At 37.1% G+C, this 14984-nt stretch overlaps 1 protein-coding gene across 1 annotated transcript in view; it reads left to right on the top strand.

The window, feature by feature from the left end:
- SEL1L2 (SEL1L2 adaptor subunit of SYVN1 ubiquitin ligase) overlaps nt 1-14984 on the top strand; it is a 119404-nt gene that overhangs the window by 67595 nt on the left and 36825 nt on the right. The window contains exons 5-9 of the mRNA XM_070382140.1: nt 153-315; nt 12397-12450; nt 12881-12940; nt 13030-13111; nt 14320-14474. Of these exons, the coding sequence (XP_070238241.1) occupies nt 153-315; nt 12397-12450; nt 12881-12940; nt 13030-13111; nt 14320-14474 (514 nt within the window). The remainder of the gene's footprint in view (nt 1-152; nt 316-12396; nt 12451-12880; nt 12941-13029; nt 13112-14319; nt 14475-14984) is intronic.

The raw sequence follows: 14984 nt of genomic DNA on the forward strand, positions 1-14984 counted from the left end.
TCTTCTGGTCTAGAGATGTAATGGACGATATAGTTAAACTGTAGTGTTAGTAGCAATGTCAACTGGGTCCTTCTTGTTAGAAGCAGAATGAAGGAGGAGCATAAATTTTCATTTTTGACACTCACACTTCTAACTTCATATTCTTGAAACAGAGCCTACATATTCTTTGCCAAAGCAGCTGATATGGGAAACTTGAAAGCTATGGAGAAAATGGCTGATGCTTTGCTATTTGGAAATTTTGGCATGCAAAACATCACAGCAGCTATCCAATTATATGAGTCCTTGGCTAAGGAAGGATCATATAAAGCCCAAAACGTGAGTTTTGAGAGAAAATTAAATCTTAAATAGCTACCTCCTGAAATAACTATAGACAAATAACATGTGAGAGGAGTTGAGCCTCTGTTGCACAAGCCCAGGCCTAGGCAAATTACTGTAATGCCCTAAATGTTCCATCAGGACACAAGGCAGGAGCCTGGGAAAGTCCTTTTAGCTCTGGAGTGACTTTTAGGAATGGAACAGAGCTGCTCTCTAATCCCCCTTCCCCTCTTCCACGTCCACGTGTGTGTTTTAAAATAATGTGAGAACTCCAAGCCCCTAACATAGTTAAATTTTATTAAAAAAATACACTGTATTTACCTATGCAAAGAAATATGGAACTAAATCTATTTCTTTAGGATGATGTTTGCCTGGTTTTCACCTGGTTTAAATATTTTACAAGCTATATAAATTTGCTTTTCTATTTTAATGTGTGTTTCATTTTATGGGGCTTTCTTGGTAGCTCAGCAGTAAAGAATCTGCCTGCAGCGCAGGAGACACAGGTTTGATCCCTGGGTCGGGAAGAGCCTCTGGAGAAGGAAGCAACCCACCCCAATATTCTTGGCCTGGGAAATCCTGGAGACAGAAGGGCTTGGTGGGCTACAGTCCGTGGGGTCACAAAAGTAGGACATGACTTAGTGACCAACCAACCAACCAACATTTCATTCTATTCCCAGAATAACATAAGCATTTCATAGAAAATCTGGAAAACCATGAAAACAAACAAAAGCAAGCCTCTCGTAAGCCAACCACCCTGACTCCACTACTTGTCAGGACCGCTTTGCATTTCTGTTTGGCTTCTTTCTCTTTTACAGCGTCATCATGACAGAGCAAGTGCATACACTGTTTTATTTCTGGCTACTTGTACTTAGTGTGGTAGCAAAAGTATGTTTTCATGTCCTTGGTCTTCTTGATGAAAACATTTCTTCCTGATTACAAAATAAATTTATGCTGATTACAATTAAAAAAAAAACAAACCTGTGAATTCAGAAAGTTTGAGGAAGAGAGTAAAAATTACCTAAAAGCTTTCTTCCCAGAGATCATTTTTTTTTCCATCCAGTAAACATGGAAGCTAAGCTTTGGAATCAGACAGATTCAACTTCAAATCCACTCTACCACTTTCTACTTAACAAAACGCTTTCCCCTTCTGCCTGCGAATTTGACCTTTGGTTCACCCTCTACTTCTGTTTCCCTGGTGATGTGATAGGAATAAAATGTTCTCTTTCCAGGTAGTATTACTTATCGTTGAAATGACCTCTGCTTGGTAAACAACCTTGGGAGAAACTCTCACGAACTATATGTACAGGGATCCTGGGCAGGATGGGCTGACTGTGCCTATGGAGTGGTTACACAGGGAATGAGGCTTTTGTGTCAGGGCGGCTGCCAAACCCCCGGTGTAGATCTCATCTCCTTGAGTCTGGTCTGTCATCTGAGGCTCTAAAGATGAGGGCTGCTGGAGGACGGTGTGACCAAATACAAGGACTCCTACCAAAAAGAGGCTGATGCTGCCCTCTGGCAAATTCTGGTTCCTATGCTACATCCACCTGAGCAGACTGACAGGTGTAGCCTCTTGTGAGTCTGTGCATTCATTTGAACCAGAAGTTGGACCAGAGGAACTCTGATGGGTGGGGCAACCTCCCTAATTTTCATCTGTAGAGTTAGGATAATGATAAAACACTGGGTATTGTATTTATTTGGTTCACTACTGTATCTCTAAAAGTACAGTGCAGTGCCTGGGACAGAAAAAAATATAGCTGAATAGTGAATTAATTCATGATGAATGAATCAACAAAGTTGTGAGGATTAAAATAGTGTGTGAAGGCACTTATTTCCATACCTGGAACTTTATAATCATTCACCAGAAAAATATATATATATATTATTACTCTATTATCCTTCTACAATTTTTTCTATAACTTTGTAGAATGTTTTTTACAAAAATGAGACATACTTTCATTACTATTTCCTCATCAGCTCTTGATTCACTTAATAATATATCATATTGAGTTGGCCAGAAAGTTCATTTGGGTTTTTCCATAAGCTCTTATGAACAGACTTTTTGGCCAACCTGAACATATCTCTTTCCATGTGAATATATCCCATATTTGGTTAATCCAAAATATAAAGTTCCAAAACAGACCAAATGTTATTATCATGTCCACCACTACAAATAATATTACCTCATCCCTAGGTAATGAACTAGTGAACATGTGCTTTGTCAGTGGGTATATTAATTAAGTCAACAGTTGTTTCTTGGACATTTACTATGTGCCACACACAATCTTATTGATGGGAAGAAAAAATTAATAGGTCAAAGTCCTTATGGGCCAATGTTAAATATAAACAAATAATTGCAGCCCAGTTTAGGTGGACTAGAGTTAAGGTATAAAGTGCTTTAGGCACAGAAAAGTGTCTGACTGGCTTTGCCTGGGGCGGGTAGAAAAGGCTTCAGGGATAAAGGAACATTTACACTCAGTCTAGAATACTGGATATAGGCAACATGAAGGATTTGTCTGAACTTGAATGACGTATTTGATGCAAGGTCAAAACACTACTCCCAGAAAAGAAATCCCAAATTAACATAATTGGTACATTAAACATATGGACTGAGAGCTGCCGTCAGTTTTACTCCACATACTCTAGGTAGCATGGTTCTGTGGCATGGACCACAGACAAGGAGGCAAGAAAACAAAATGTGGATGAGGACAAATGTTCCACCTGAAAGGCCAACATTAACCTGATACGCAAAATTCAGCCACACGGTTTGTTGAAGTGCTGCGATACTGATGGGAAAAAGTCTCTGTCCCAAGCTCCTCCTGTGCTCTCCCTGACAACCTAAACACCCTTATTCTTCTCTCGGACCCCCCTTCCTCACTTTAGCTCCCCATGATTTTGAGCCAAAGTGTTATCTGGATGGGCAGGGAGCCTAGAGGACCCTGGTCCAGGGCTACAGCTGGATTCTGTTCTAATGGATGCTGGATTCTAGTCTGGAATTTTAACTTTTATCCCAGTCATCACTACAGGAAAATCTATGTCCAACAGCAAGTCCTTGTGCAGTTGATTTATCTCCTTGTACAAAGCACGGTTAAAAATATTCTGTGGTACAAACATTGCTTTGTTCGATGACTGGTTTCTGGGACCAGGCTGGCCACATGCCATATTGATCACAGTTCTCTAACAGGACTGGCCAGGTGACCACCTTTCCTCTCGAGCTGTTTGTGCCAGGTTGATATAGGAAACCTTGCTGGGAACTGTGGGGACAATGCAGCAACAGAAATGTGGCTGAGGAAGCTGAACTGTGTGCTGAGAATGACAGGGAAGGACAGTGAGAGGGACAGAGGTAATGAGAGAGCGGAGACACCTGTCTCTGGGGGAGAGGTCAGGGCAGCTAGAAATGCTGAAGGGGGATAGACGGGAGAAGCCAGGCACCAGCGGGCTCGTGGAGCCCTGGTTTAACAAAGAAAGCGAGAAAGATGTGAATTCAGATTATAAAGTGGCATTGAGGGCATTGGGGGAGAAAGGCAGCTTCAGGCTATGTGTGAAAGGGAAGCTGATGGAGGGAAAGAGGCATAATTATTTCTTTTCATGCACCTTGAATGGTTTATCTGACAAAAATCCAAATAAACCAAAAGAAATCCCAATAAGGGCAATAGAAGCAATTAAGATTGTGAACAGAGTTCATTGAATTGATTTTCAAGAAAACTGTACCTTCTGAATAAAACTATTCATGAATTAGACTTCATGAAAATGGTGAAAACTGAAGAAAGAGCAAGCAAAAATAAAAATAGAGAATATCTTATAAGATATTACACTATACCAGCTAGAGGTAGTTATGTATTTTTTTATTTCTCTGATTCTCATTTAGGAAGCAGAAATTCAGAATTAAAAAGGCTCACTCTTTTCTTAATATTGATGAACCGTTTTAATAGGAAAATTTGTTAATTTGCCAAACAAGAAGGTAGAGCCTAAACCTTATTTGCTTTAAGAATCAAGAAATGGATCATTCACATTATCACCTTAAAATTAATTGAATCATGGTAATGATTATTAGCACTGTGCTACAACTGAAAAAAAAATCATTTTAGTATCAAATAATCATTTTGATAATTCTAGGATTACCTGTGTAGAGCATTTCTTTTTGATGTAAATCATCTTTTTGTATTAAGGGTACAAAAAGAAACTGAGTTTTTCATCAGGGTTGATTCACATTTTTGTTCAGCTTGCAATTTAATCTAAAAAGAATGACCACAGATGCTTTCAAGACTCATAAAATAATTACAATAATTAAATGCTTGATCTTTTTTCTCTTTTAATTTCTTATATAAAAAGTAAAAGGAGGAATATTTAATTTTTAAACTGTTAATATGGAACCTGAGTAATTTACTTTGAAATTGATTAAAATATCCTCTACACTTAACTCTTTAAATTTAAATCCCAGCTACTATAACACAGCACAGTGGTTGAGTTCAGAGTCTTACAAACAAATCTAATTTGCAGAGTTTGACCTTTTAAAACCACCATTGATGTCATCACTATGGCATAGCTTCTCTTCAACTTACAGCATTTTTTTTTTTTCTGGGTTAAGATTGAATCAGTCTATAATCCATCTCATTGCACCTCAGCCTTATCTCAGAAAAGACCGAAGACCAAAAACATATTACTGTAAAGTTGTTAGGTGACAATGCCCAACTGTAAAGAAATAGGACAACCCTGACTATAATTGGCATATTTACTACATGATAGCCCATGACATCTTTTGTCTTCCACAAGTGCCTGCCATGTTTTAAAGAGTGAAAAAAGAGTGGAGCCCTCCAGAGAAATAATTTAAAATCACTCATTGTTATTTTTCTGCTAAAGAGAGAAGCCTGCTCTTTGAGTTGATTATTTGAGGCTGCAGAAGTCATGGTTTTAGTTCCTTACTTTATAGTCTGAGCATTATACAGATAAAGCACTCCCCTGCAATCATAGGATGGAAATTAACTCCCACACAATCCACAACCTCCCAACCTCACAATTTTCTCCAAGAGCATCAGGCCAAAAAGCATGGTAGGCTCTGCACAAAATGATTCAGTGTTGGTGAAAGTATCCTAAAATACACAATCAACTAATTAGAACAGTATCTTTACTTTCTTATACAAAGGTCAGTATATTTGTGTTCTATCAAAGTTTCTATATACACAAGATTCTAAATTGAGCAGAGTCAAAAATTGCTAAGAGCTGCAAGAAAAAATAAATTATTTAGCCAATAACATTGGCTAAAGATAGTTTTGCAAGGAGCCAATTTAACCATTTTAAATATAACTACAGAGGTTAGCGGAGTACCAAGATTCCAGCCTTTCATTTGTAATAAGAGCCTTTATGATCAACTTTCCTAAAAATGGAACCTTTGAGACTAAAGAGAAACTGATGGTATCATAATTTTTTTTTAGTTTATGAATTAGGTAGATTACAAATTATAAACCACATATTAGAGCTATTATGCTTTTAGGAATTGAACTTTCTGCAGTCAGTTTCCTAGTTTAAAAAGTAACATAGTTCTCTGTCCTTGAAACCATAATAAAATGTTTAAGAAATTATTCATTTTCTGTTTTGATGAAATTATCAGACCTTGTTGTATCTTGATTTTAGGGAGACATCTAACAAAGTCTTGGATTATGTTATCATAAACAAGATGAAAAAGTAGAAATGTAGGCTTTGATAATAGTAAATAAAGGGTATAGACTAATGGATTGATGCCAAGGTGAAAGATTTTCTGGCAGTCCACCACAGGACACTGCCTATGACCTTGTGCTCTTCAAATATTCCATCAGCTATTAAGCTGAGTGCATGGGTGTGTGCTAAGTCACTTCAGTAGTGTTCTACTCTTTCAGACACTATGAACTGTAGCCTGCCAGGCTCTTCTGTCCATGGGATTCTCCAGGCAAGAACACTGGAGTGGGTTGCCATGCCCTCCTGTGTCTAATACCAAATTGTTCTTAATATGAAGCATGGAAAGAAATCCTAAAAGAAATTCTAAAAGAGGATGCTGTGAAAGTGCTACACTCAATATGCCAGCAAATCTGGAAAACTCAGCAGTGGCCACAGGGCTGGAAAAGGTCAGTTTTCATTCCAACCCCAAAGAAAGGCAATGCCAAAGAATGCTCAAATTACCTCACAATTGCACTCATCTCACACGCTAGTAAAGTAATGCTCAAAATTCTCCAAGCCAGGCTTCAATAGTATGTGAGCCATGAAATTCCAGATGTTCAGGCTGATTTAGAAAAGGCAGAGGAACCAGATATCAAATTGCCAACATCTGCTGGATCATCAAAAAAGCGAGAGAGTTCTAGAAAAACATCTATTTCTGCTTCATTGACTATGCCAAACCTTAGATTGTGTGGATCACAACAAACTGTGGAAAATTCTTGTGGGAATACCAGACCACCTGACCTGTCTCCTGAGAAATCTGTATGCAGGTCAAGAAGCAACAGTTAGAACTGGACCTGGAACAACAGACTGGTTCCAAAATGGGGAAGGAGTACACCAAGGCTGTAGATTGTCACTCTGCTTATTTAACTTATATGCAGAGTGTGTCATGCGAAATGCAGGGCTGGATGAAGCACAAGCTGGAATCAAGATTGCCGGGAGAAGTATCAATAACCTCAGATATGCAGATGACACCACCCTTTTGGCAGAAAGTGAAGAAGAACCGAAGAGGCTCTTGATGGAAGTGAAAGAGAAGAGTGAAAAAGTTGGCTTAAAATTAAACATTCAGAAAACAAAGATCATGGCATCTGGTCCCATCACTTCATGACAAATAGATGGGGAAACAGTGGAAACAGTGGCAGACTTTATTTTTTGGGCTCCAAAATCACTGCAGATGGTAACTGCAGCCATGAAATTAAAAGATATTTACTCCTTGGAAGAAAAGTTATGATCAACCTAGACGGCATATTAAAGAGCAGAGGCATTACTTTGCCAACAAAGGTCTGTCTAGTCAAAGCTATGGTTTTTCCAGTAGTCATGTATAGATGTGAGAGTCGGACTATAAAGAAAGCTGAGCGCTGAAGAACTGATGCTTTTGAACTGTGGTGTTGGAGAAGAGTCTTGAGGGTTCCTTGGACTGCAAGGAGATCCAACCAGTCCATCCTAAAGGAAATCAGTCCTTAATATTCATTGGAAGGACTGATGCTAAAGTTGAAACTCCAATCCTTTTGCCACCTGATGCAAAGAACTGACTCATTGGAAAAGACCCTGATTCGGGAAGATTGAAGGCGGGAGGAGAAAGGGATGACAGAGGATGAGATGGTTGGATGGCATCACCAACTCAATGGACATGAGTTTGAGCAAGCTCTGGGAGTGATGATGGACAGGGAGGCCTGATTTGCTGCAGTCCATGGGGTCGCAAGAAGTCGGACAGGACTGAGTGACTGAACTGAACTGATGGAAAGAAAGGTGTATTATCAATGATATGCATAAGAGTGTGGAATGAACCTCTAAAATGGTGATAGGAATGATAAACTTATGAACAAGAAGAAGCTTGAAAATATTAGGAACACAAAAACAGTCTATTACAATTATTCTGACAAAAAATAATATGATTCTATTGAGAAGAGGAGCAAAAAGAAAAAAAGAAAGTCATGTAGATGACCTAAATTATTATCTATCCTGTAGCAAATCTATAGCTAAATGTGTGAAATATATAAATTAGCAGCAAGTAGTAGCAATTTATCAGGAGTCCTAATGATGATAATTATCAGCAGAAAACAGCCAAAATAATTAAAAGTAGTTTTCTATGAGGAAAATAGGGAGTTTCCAAGAAAAGAGCAGGGCATTGCTGTTTAAATTTTAAGCCCTCAGAAGTATTAGAATTTTAATTTTTAATACATATACATCTCAATTTGATAACAAAGAAATAAAAAGTTAAATTTAGATATTCATTCTTCCCCTACAAAGGAATTATTCTTAAAGTAAACAACAGATGTCCTCTCCCACTGAAAAAAACCCAACTCCTTTGGAAAATGTCAAATTCCAGGTGTGGGGCAAAAAATGTATAAGATGATATTGAAACATCTTATCCTATCTGATAGCAAAGAACCTGTCAGAAAATACCGGGGCTGAGAATTCCCTGGCAGTCCAGTGGTTAAGACTCAGTGCTTACAGGTGGGCTTGTAACTACTTCAAACCAGAAAGTTTGCTGGCAGTAACGCTAGGTCACTTTGAAGGCTGAGTCGTTAAAAGGATACAGCTCTGCCTGGCTCTCGCTCTCTCCGGGTGCTCAGTCCTGGAGCACAGTTACCATACTACAGCTCTGCCTGGCTCTCGCTCTCTCAGGGTGCTCAGTCCTGGAGCACAGTTACATACTTGGAGAAGCTCATGTGATAGAAGACGCCCCATGTTGTTGTTCTGGCCGTTAGCCTCTGCTAAGATCTCAACCAACAGCTAGAATCAACTGCCAAACGCGTGAATGAACCAGAATCCAGACTATGGCAACTCCAGCCTTTGAGTCTTCCAACCAAGGCCCCCATATCATGAATCAGAGAAAAGCCATCCCCACTCTACCTTGGCCGAATTCCTGACCCACTGAATCCTTGGCTTAATAAATGGTCATTACGCCACCAAGTTTCTGAGTGATTTGTTACACCAGCCACAGTAACTGGAACAGAGACATTAATGTTCAGAATTGAAAGGACAGATTGCAGTTTTCTCAGAAGCATCCGATACCTTGGCATCCTTGTTGAAACTCATTTGGCCATATATATGGGGATTTATTTCTGGTCTCTTTACACTGTTCCTTTGGCCTATATGTCTGTCTTTATGCCAGTACCATCAGATTCTGAATCACTCTAATTTGTAATATATTTTGAAATCAGGAAGTGTGAGGCCTCTAGCTTAGTTTTTTCCCTCAAGATAGATGAGCTATTTTGTGAGTTTACATATGAGATTCTATATAAATTTTAGGATGGTTGTTTCTATTTCTGCAAAATGGCACTGAGATTTCAACAGGGGTTGCACTAAATCCAATCCCTCGATATAAAGTAGCAATATTACTTCTTCTAATACATAAACATAGGATATTTTCCATTTATTTATGTATTTTCAGATTTTTTTCAGCAATGTTTTATAGTTTTCAGTGTACAAGCCTTTCACCTCCTTGGTTATTTTATTCTAAAGTGTTTATTGTTTTTGATGCTATTGTAAATGAGACTGCTAATTTCCTTTTCTGAATGTTCATTGTTAATGTATAGAAAATCTATTTATTTTTGTGTGTTGATTTTGCATCCTACACTTTTTCTAAATTTATTAGTTTTAGCAGTTTTTTTGTAAATCATTAGGGTTTTCTACATATAAGATTATGTCATCTGTGAACAAAGAAAATTTTATTAATCTCTGTCTGTTTGTTCTATCCATTTTTGAAAGTGGGGGACTAGAATCTCCTACTGTTATTGTATTAGTGTCTATTTCTTCTTTCAACTCTGTCGATGTTTGTTTCATGTATTTGAGTGCTCTGCTCTTACTACTACTACTACTAAGTCGCTTCAGTCGTGTCCAACTCTGTGCAACCCCATGGACTGCAGCCCACCAGGCTCCCCCGTCCCTGGGATTCTCCAGGCAAGAACACTGGAGTGGGTTGCCATTTCCTTCTCCAATGCATGAAAGTGGAACGTGAAAGTGAAGTCGCTCTGCTCTTAGATGCATATGTATTTATAGTGGTTATATCTTCCTGGTGAGTTGATCCTTTTATCATTACACAATATTCTTTATCTCTTGTGACAGTTTTTGACTTGAAGTCTATTTTGTCTAAGTGTGATCATCCCTCTCTTTTGCTTACAATTTACATAGAGTATCTTTTTCCATTCTTTCACTTTCAGACTATGTGTGTTTTTGTATCTAAAATAAATCTTGTGTAGACAGCATTAAGTTGGGTCTTGTTTTCTTATCCATTCAGCCTTTTATGTCTATTAATTGAGTGAGTTTAATCCATATACATTTAGAGTAACTTCTTAAAGGGAAAGACTCACTACTGCCATTTTGTTCACTATTTTCTGTTTGTCTTGTAGTTATTTTGTCCTTCTTTTCCTCTCTTGATGCCTTCTTTTGTCTTTCATTTATTTTTTGTAATGGCATACTTTGATTCTCTCCTCATTTTTTGGGTGCATTTTCTATAGGTATTTTCCTTGCAGTTACTCTTTGTGTGTATGTGTTAATTGCTCAGTTCAGTTCAGTTCTCAGTTGTGTCCAACTCTTTGTGACCCCATGGACCATAGCCTGCCAGGCTTCTCTGCCCATGGGACAAGACAAGGCAAGAATACTGGAGTGGGTTGTCATTGCCTCTTCCAGGGGATCTTCCTTACCCAGGGATTGAACCCATGTCTCCTGCATCTCCTGTATTGGCAGGCAGATTCTTTACCACTGCATGAATCTATTTTAAATTGATATTGACTTAACTTCAATCACATATACTCTGCTCTCCTCCCATTTTATGTTATCAGTGACACAAATCATATCTTTTTATAGTTTGTATCATTAGCATAGTTTTTTAGTTATAGTTATCTTTTATGCTTTTACCTTTTAAATTCTCTAGCAGAATTAAAAGTGACTTATCCACCACCATTACAGTATTATATGATTCTATGTTTGTCTATGTATTTATTATTACCAGAGAGCTTTATATTTTTGTATGCTTTTGTGTTATGGCTAACATTCTTTCAACTTGGACACCCTTTAGCAGTTCTTGTAAGGCAGCTCTAGTGTTGATGAATTCCCTCAGTTTTTGTTTATCAGGGAATTTTGTTTATCAGGAAAAAAATTATTTTTTAAAGTTGGTTTGGCCAGATACAGTGTTCTTGGTTGACAGCTTTTTTCTTTCAGCATTTTGAATGTTCCATCCCACTCCCTTCTTCCCTGTAACATTTCTGCTGATATATCTGCTCATAATCATATGGAAGTTCCTTTGTATGTGGCAAGTCTCTTTTCTCTCGCTGCACCCAGTGTTCCGTGCCTTTGACTTTTGATAGTTTGATTAATGGTATGTCTTGGCATTGGGCTCTCTGAGTTCATCCTACTTGGAGTTCTTTGAATTTGAATTTGGATGTCTATTTCCTGTCTCAGGTTTGGGAAGCTTTCAGCCAAATTTTCTTAAAATAATCTGTCTGCCCCCTTTCTCTCACTCCTCTGTGACTCCCACAATATGTATTACAATGCTATTATATGTCACATAATGTTCGGTTTGCTGATGTCCCTTAAATACTGCATTCTATGGTAGTGCGGGTTCTCTAGAGTTGCAACAAGTCTCTAAGCTCTCTTTATTGCTTAGAGGTCCCTAGCATCTAAAGCATTCCAGTTCTGCCAGTGCTGTAAATCAGATGAGACGAAAGTCAGATCTTTGATCAGCTACTCCTTGAAAGTCAGAATACCTATCCCATTTTTCTCTTTTTTTTCCTGATCACACCAAGCTGTGCTGGCTTGGGGAGGAGTGATTGCAGATTAAATAAAATGGCTTTTCTGACCTATTTCAATGGGCTGTTCTTTGCTGTGAGCTTGACTGGGTAACAGTGATTTCTTAACTGGTCTCTTGAGTTCTCATAAAGGCTTTTTGCACGTATATTTTGGCTCCATTGGAGAAACAAGACCTGGGGCTTCGTATTCCACCATCTTGATCTGTGTTCAGACTTTGACCTTTTATTCAATATAATTTTTCCTGTTCAAACTTTTTATAGCCATCACATTTTATTTTTAAAATATGAAGAAAAATATTCAAATTCAAATTTTAACATATTGGAGAAAAATGTCTTTACATTTCTAAAAAGGCAGACACATACAGAGCATTGGTTTATATTATTTTATCACTATAATTATTCTAAAGTTCAGTAAGTATTAGCTGATTTCCACATATATTATACAAAGCTTCCATTACTCTGACCTCTTCTAAATTCATGCCGCCTTAGCAAAAGTATAATAATGCAACTTGCTCTACTATAAGAAATAAGTTAACAACACAAGTAATTATAGAGCAGATATTTAAAATAGCCCTTGCTAATGTTGGTAATAACTGTAAAATAAATGGATTTATTGAATTTTTCTTTTTCTTTTGGGCTTTAGGCCTTAGGATTTTTGTCTTCTTATGGAATAGGAATGGAATACAATCAAGCTAAGGTAAAGTCATTCTATTTTTTTTTTTTGAGCAAAATATGATTTTTTTTAAAGGGACACTGAATAGAGAGTCTACTCTTTGAGTGAAGAGCTCACTCTAGAGTGGTGGGTAAGAGCACAGCTCAATAGTTAGGGAAGGTTAGGGCCTGAGTACCATAGCTTCCTAATGTTCCATATTAAAAAGTCTCAGATAATATCTACTCCATAGGGATTTCGTGATGTTTTAATGAAATATCATGTACAATCCCCTTTTCACAAACTTCAGAACTCAGTAAGCCCTCAGTGAATGGCAGCCTTCTTTAAAGAAGAAGAGAATGAAATTTAGGATTTATGTGGGAGTAGTTCAAGGTTCATTGCTGGGCTAGGAATAAAAAAGCAGTGATTGGGTTTAAGTTTCAAATTTAGATGTCAAATAATTTTTTTTTAACTTTAGGCACTGATATATTATACCTTTGGAAGTGCTGGAGGAAGCATGATGTCGCAGATGATTTTGGTTTGTAATTAAATATTCTTGAGCCCAAATAGGTGTGTTATAAATATAGTATTGTCAGAATATTAAGAATTTATATGCCTGTGTTTTAGGGGTACAGATATTTGTCAGGAATCAATGTTCTACAGAATTGTGAAGTTGCCCTAAGTCATTACAAGAAAGTGGCAGATTATAGTGAGTAATCCACATAGTTTATTTTAAGATAAAGAGACTTGCCAAGACATTTAAAAAATAAATCAATACTAGTTGAAATATTTATAAAGTATTTAAAGACTGTGCTTTAACATCAGTTATAATACAGCTCTTTCCATACAATGTGAAGTTTCTGATTTCTTAAGTTACTTTTCAAAAAGTTCTAAATGATTGTACTCATCTTTTATTTTTGTTAGCTCATGTCTCCAAATAATTCTGTTTTACTTGATCTTGTGATCTTCTTTCCTTAAACTGAGAACTTAAATATAACATCAATAAATATTACGTAGTTTCTATAATTCAAACATTTCAAATATAGGATGCCTTGTTAAAAAATTCCTGAAGCTATGGATGTCCATGCATTGTAGAATGTATGTGCAGGATACACACACTGGCGATCTCTATCATTGCATTTGAGAACAAGTCAAGTAACCACTACTCGATTACCCTATCCTTTGTCTACAAAAAAAAAAAATTGAGCAGGAAGTGAATTATTTCTAGAATTTTCAAAGTTGCATGTAATATTTCCACATGCAGCATCACTAAACCAGACTCCATAATAGAGTATTAAATAAAAGTCTAAGAAGTGAGTATGCTAAAGTCCATTTAGTTAGTTTCTATAATCATAATAACATCTAAATTTACATCTTTGTCATGATTAGGATCTGAGAAAAAAACTGCTTTTGAATTTAAGATGCTTTATATATCAAGATGTTTTTATGTGCTTAATGAAACTGAAATTATTTGATATATATATATATATTTCAAACTGCTGTTTTGTTAGGTTTACTCAAGCATATTTACAGTTTATTTTCAGACTATCCATAGGAAGTAAATAAGAAGCAGTTCTTACTCTTATATTGTAGTTTCAGGATGCCCAGAAAAAGTCAGTGATGGAAAGGTTGTTTGCCTTCTTCTGACATCTATCTTCTTTCCTGAGTCTGCCTGGCTAAGGTCTTCAGTAGGGTCTGACATATACTGATACAATGATTATATTGGTTACAAAGAATAGATAGTGTCTTATACTTTTCTCAGAACCAAATAAACAAAATTAGCAAATTTCTGTCTCCTAAGGATATTTCTTTTCTGTTAGGAGGCCCAATCTCGGCATAGTTTAAAGAGAATCAGCCTAATCGTGCTTGCTCCTAAGATGACTGTTATATATTGCTCTGGCTTGTTTCTATTCACAGTTGCTGATAAATTGGAAAAAAGTGAAGGTATTCCAGTGGAAAAAGTGAGACTAACTGAAAGACCTGAAAATCTGAGTTCTAACAGTGAGATTTTGGATTGGGACATATACCAATACTATAAATTTTTGGCAGAAAGAGGAGATGTTCAGATACAAGTAATGTATATGGATGAACTTAAATCTTTAGAACATTTTAATCACAAAGGGCTTGGTTCTCTCTGAGTCCTAGAAGGGTTAACAACAGTGCCCCATCCTGAATAGGGAAGGGAAGAGAACCCCTCCTCTTTGTTCTGCTCCTTTTTCGTTCCCTAACTTGTAGTTTCTTATAGCTTATGAAGGAGCCAGTTGCCATAGTAGTGGCATTTTTTTGGCACTTACTCCTAAAAAACTTATTAAAAAAAAAAAACTAGATTGTAATTATAGAAAAAAGTTACCATAAATGTTGGTTTTAATATGAATGAACTTTTATCAGGAGCCAGAAGCAGCCTGTCTTTGGAAATGAGAATAGAAATGGGACATCGTTTATGTGACCTTTGAGAACCAAACGTTAAGGTCACTAGTGTGCCTGGGCATTGCTGTACATCATCAGGCCAGCTTCCTGCCCCTGCGGAAGCTGCATACCCAATGTCAACCATTTACCCAATAAAACACAGAGTCAGGATGGTT

The sequence above is a fragment of the Bos mutus genome, chromosome 13 (assembly GCF_027580195.1).
Source record: "Bos mutus isolate GX-2022 chromosome 13, NWIPB_WYAK_1.1, whole genome shotgun sequence".
In the NCBI taxonomy this organism is placed as follows: Eukaryota; Metazoa; Chordata; class Mammalia; order Artiodactyla; family Bovidae; genus Bos; species Bos mutus.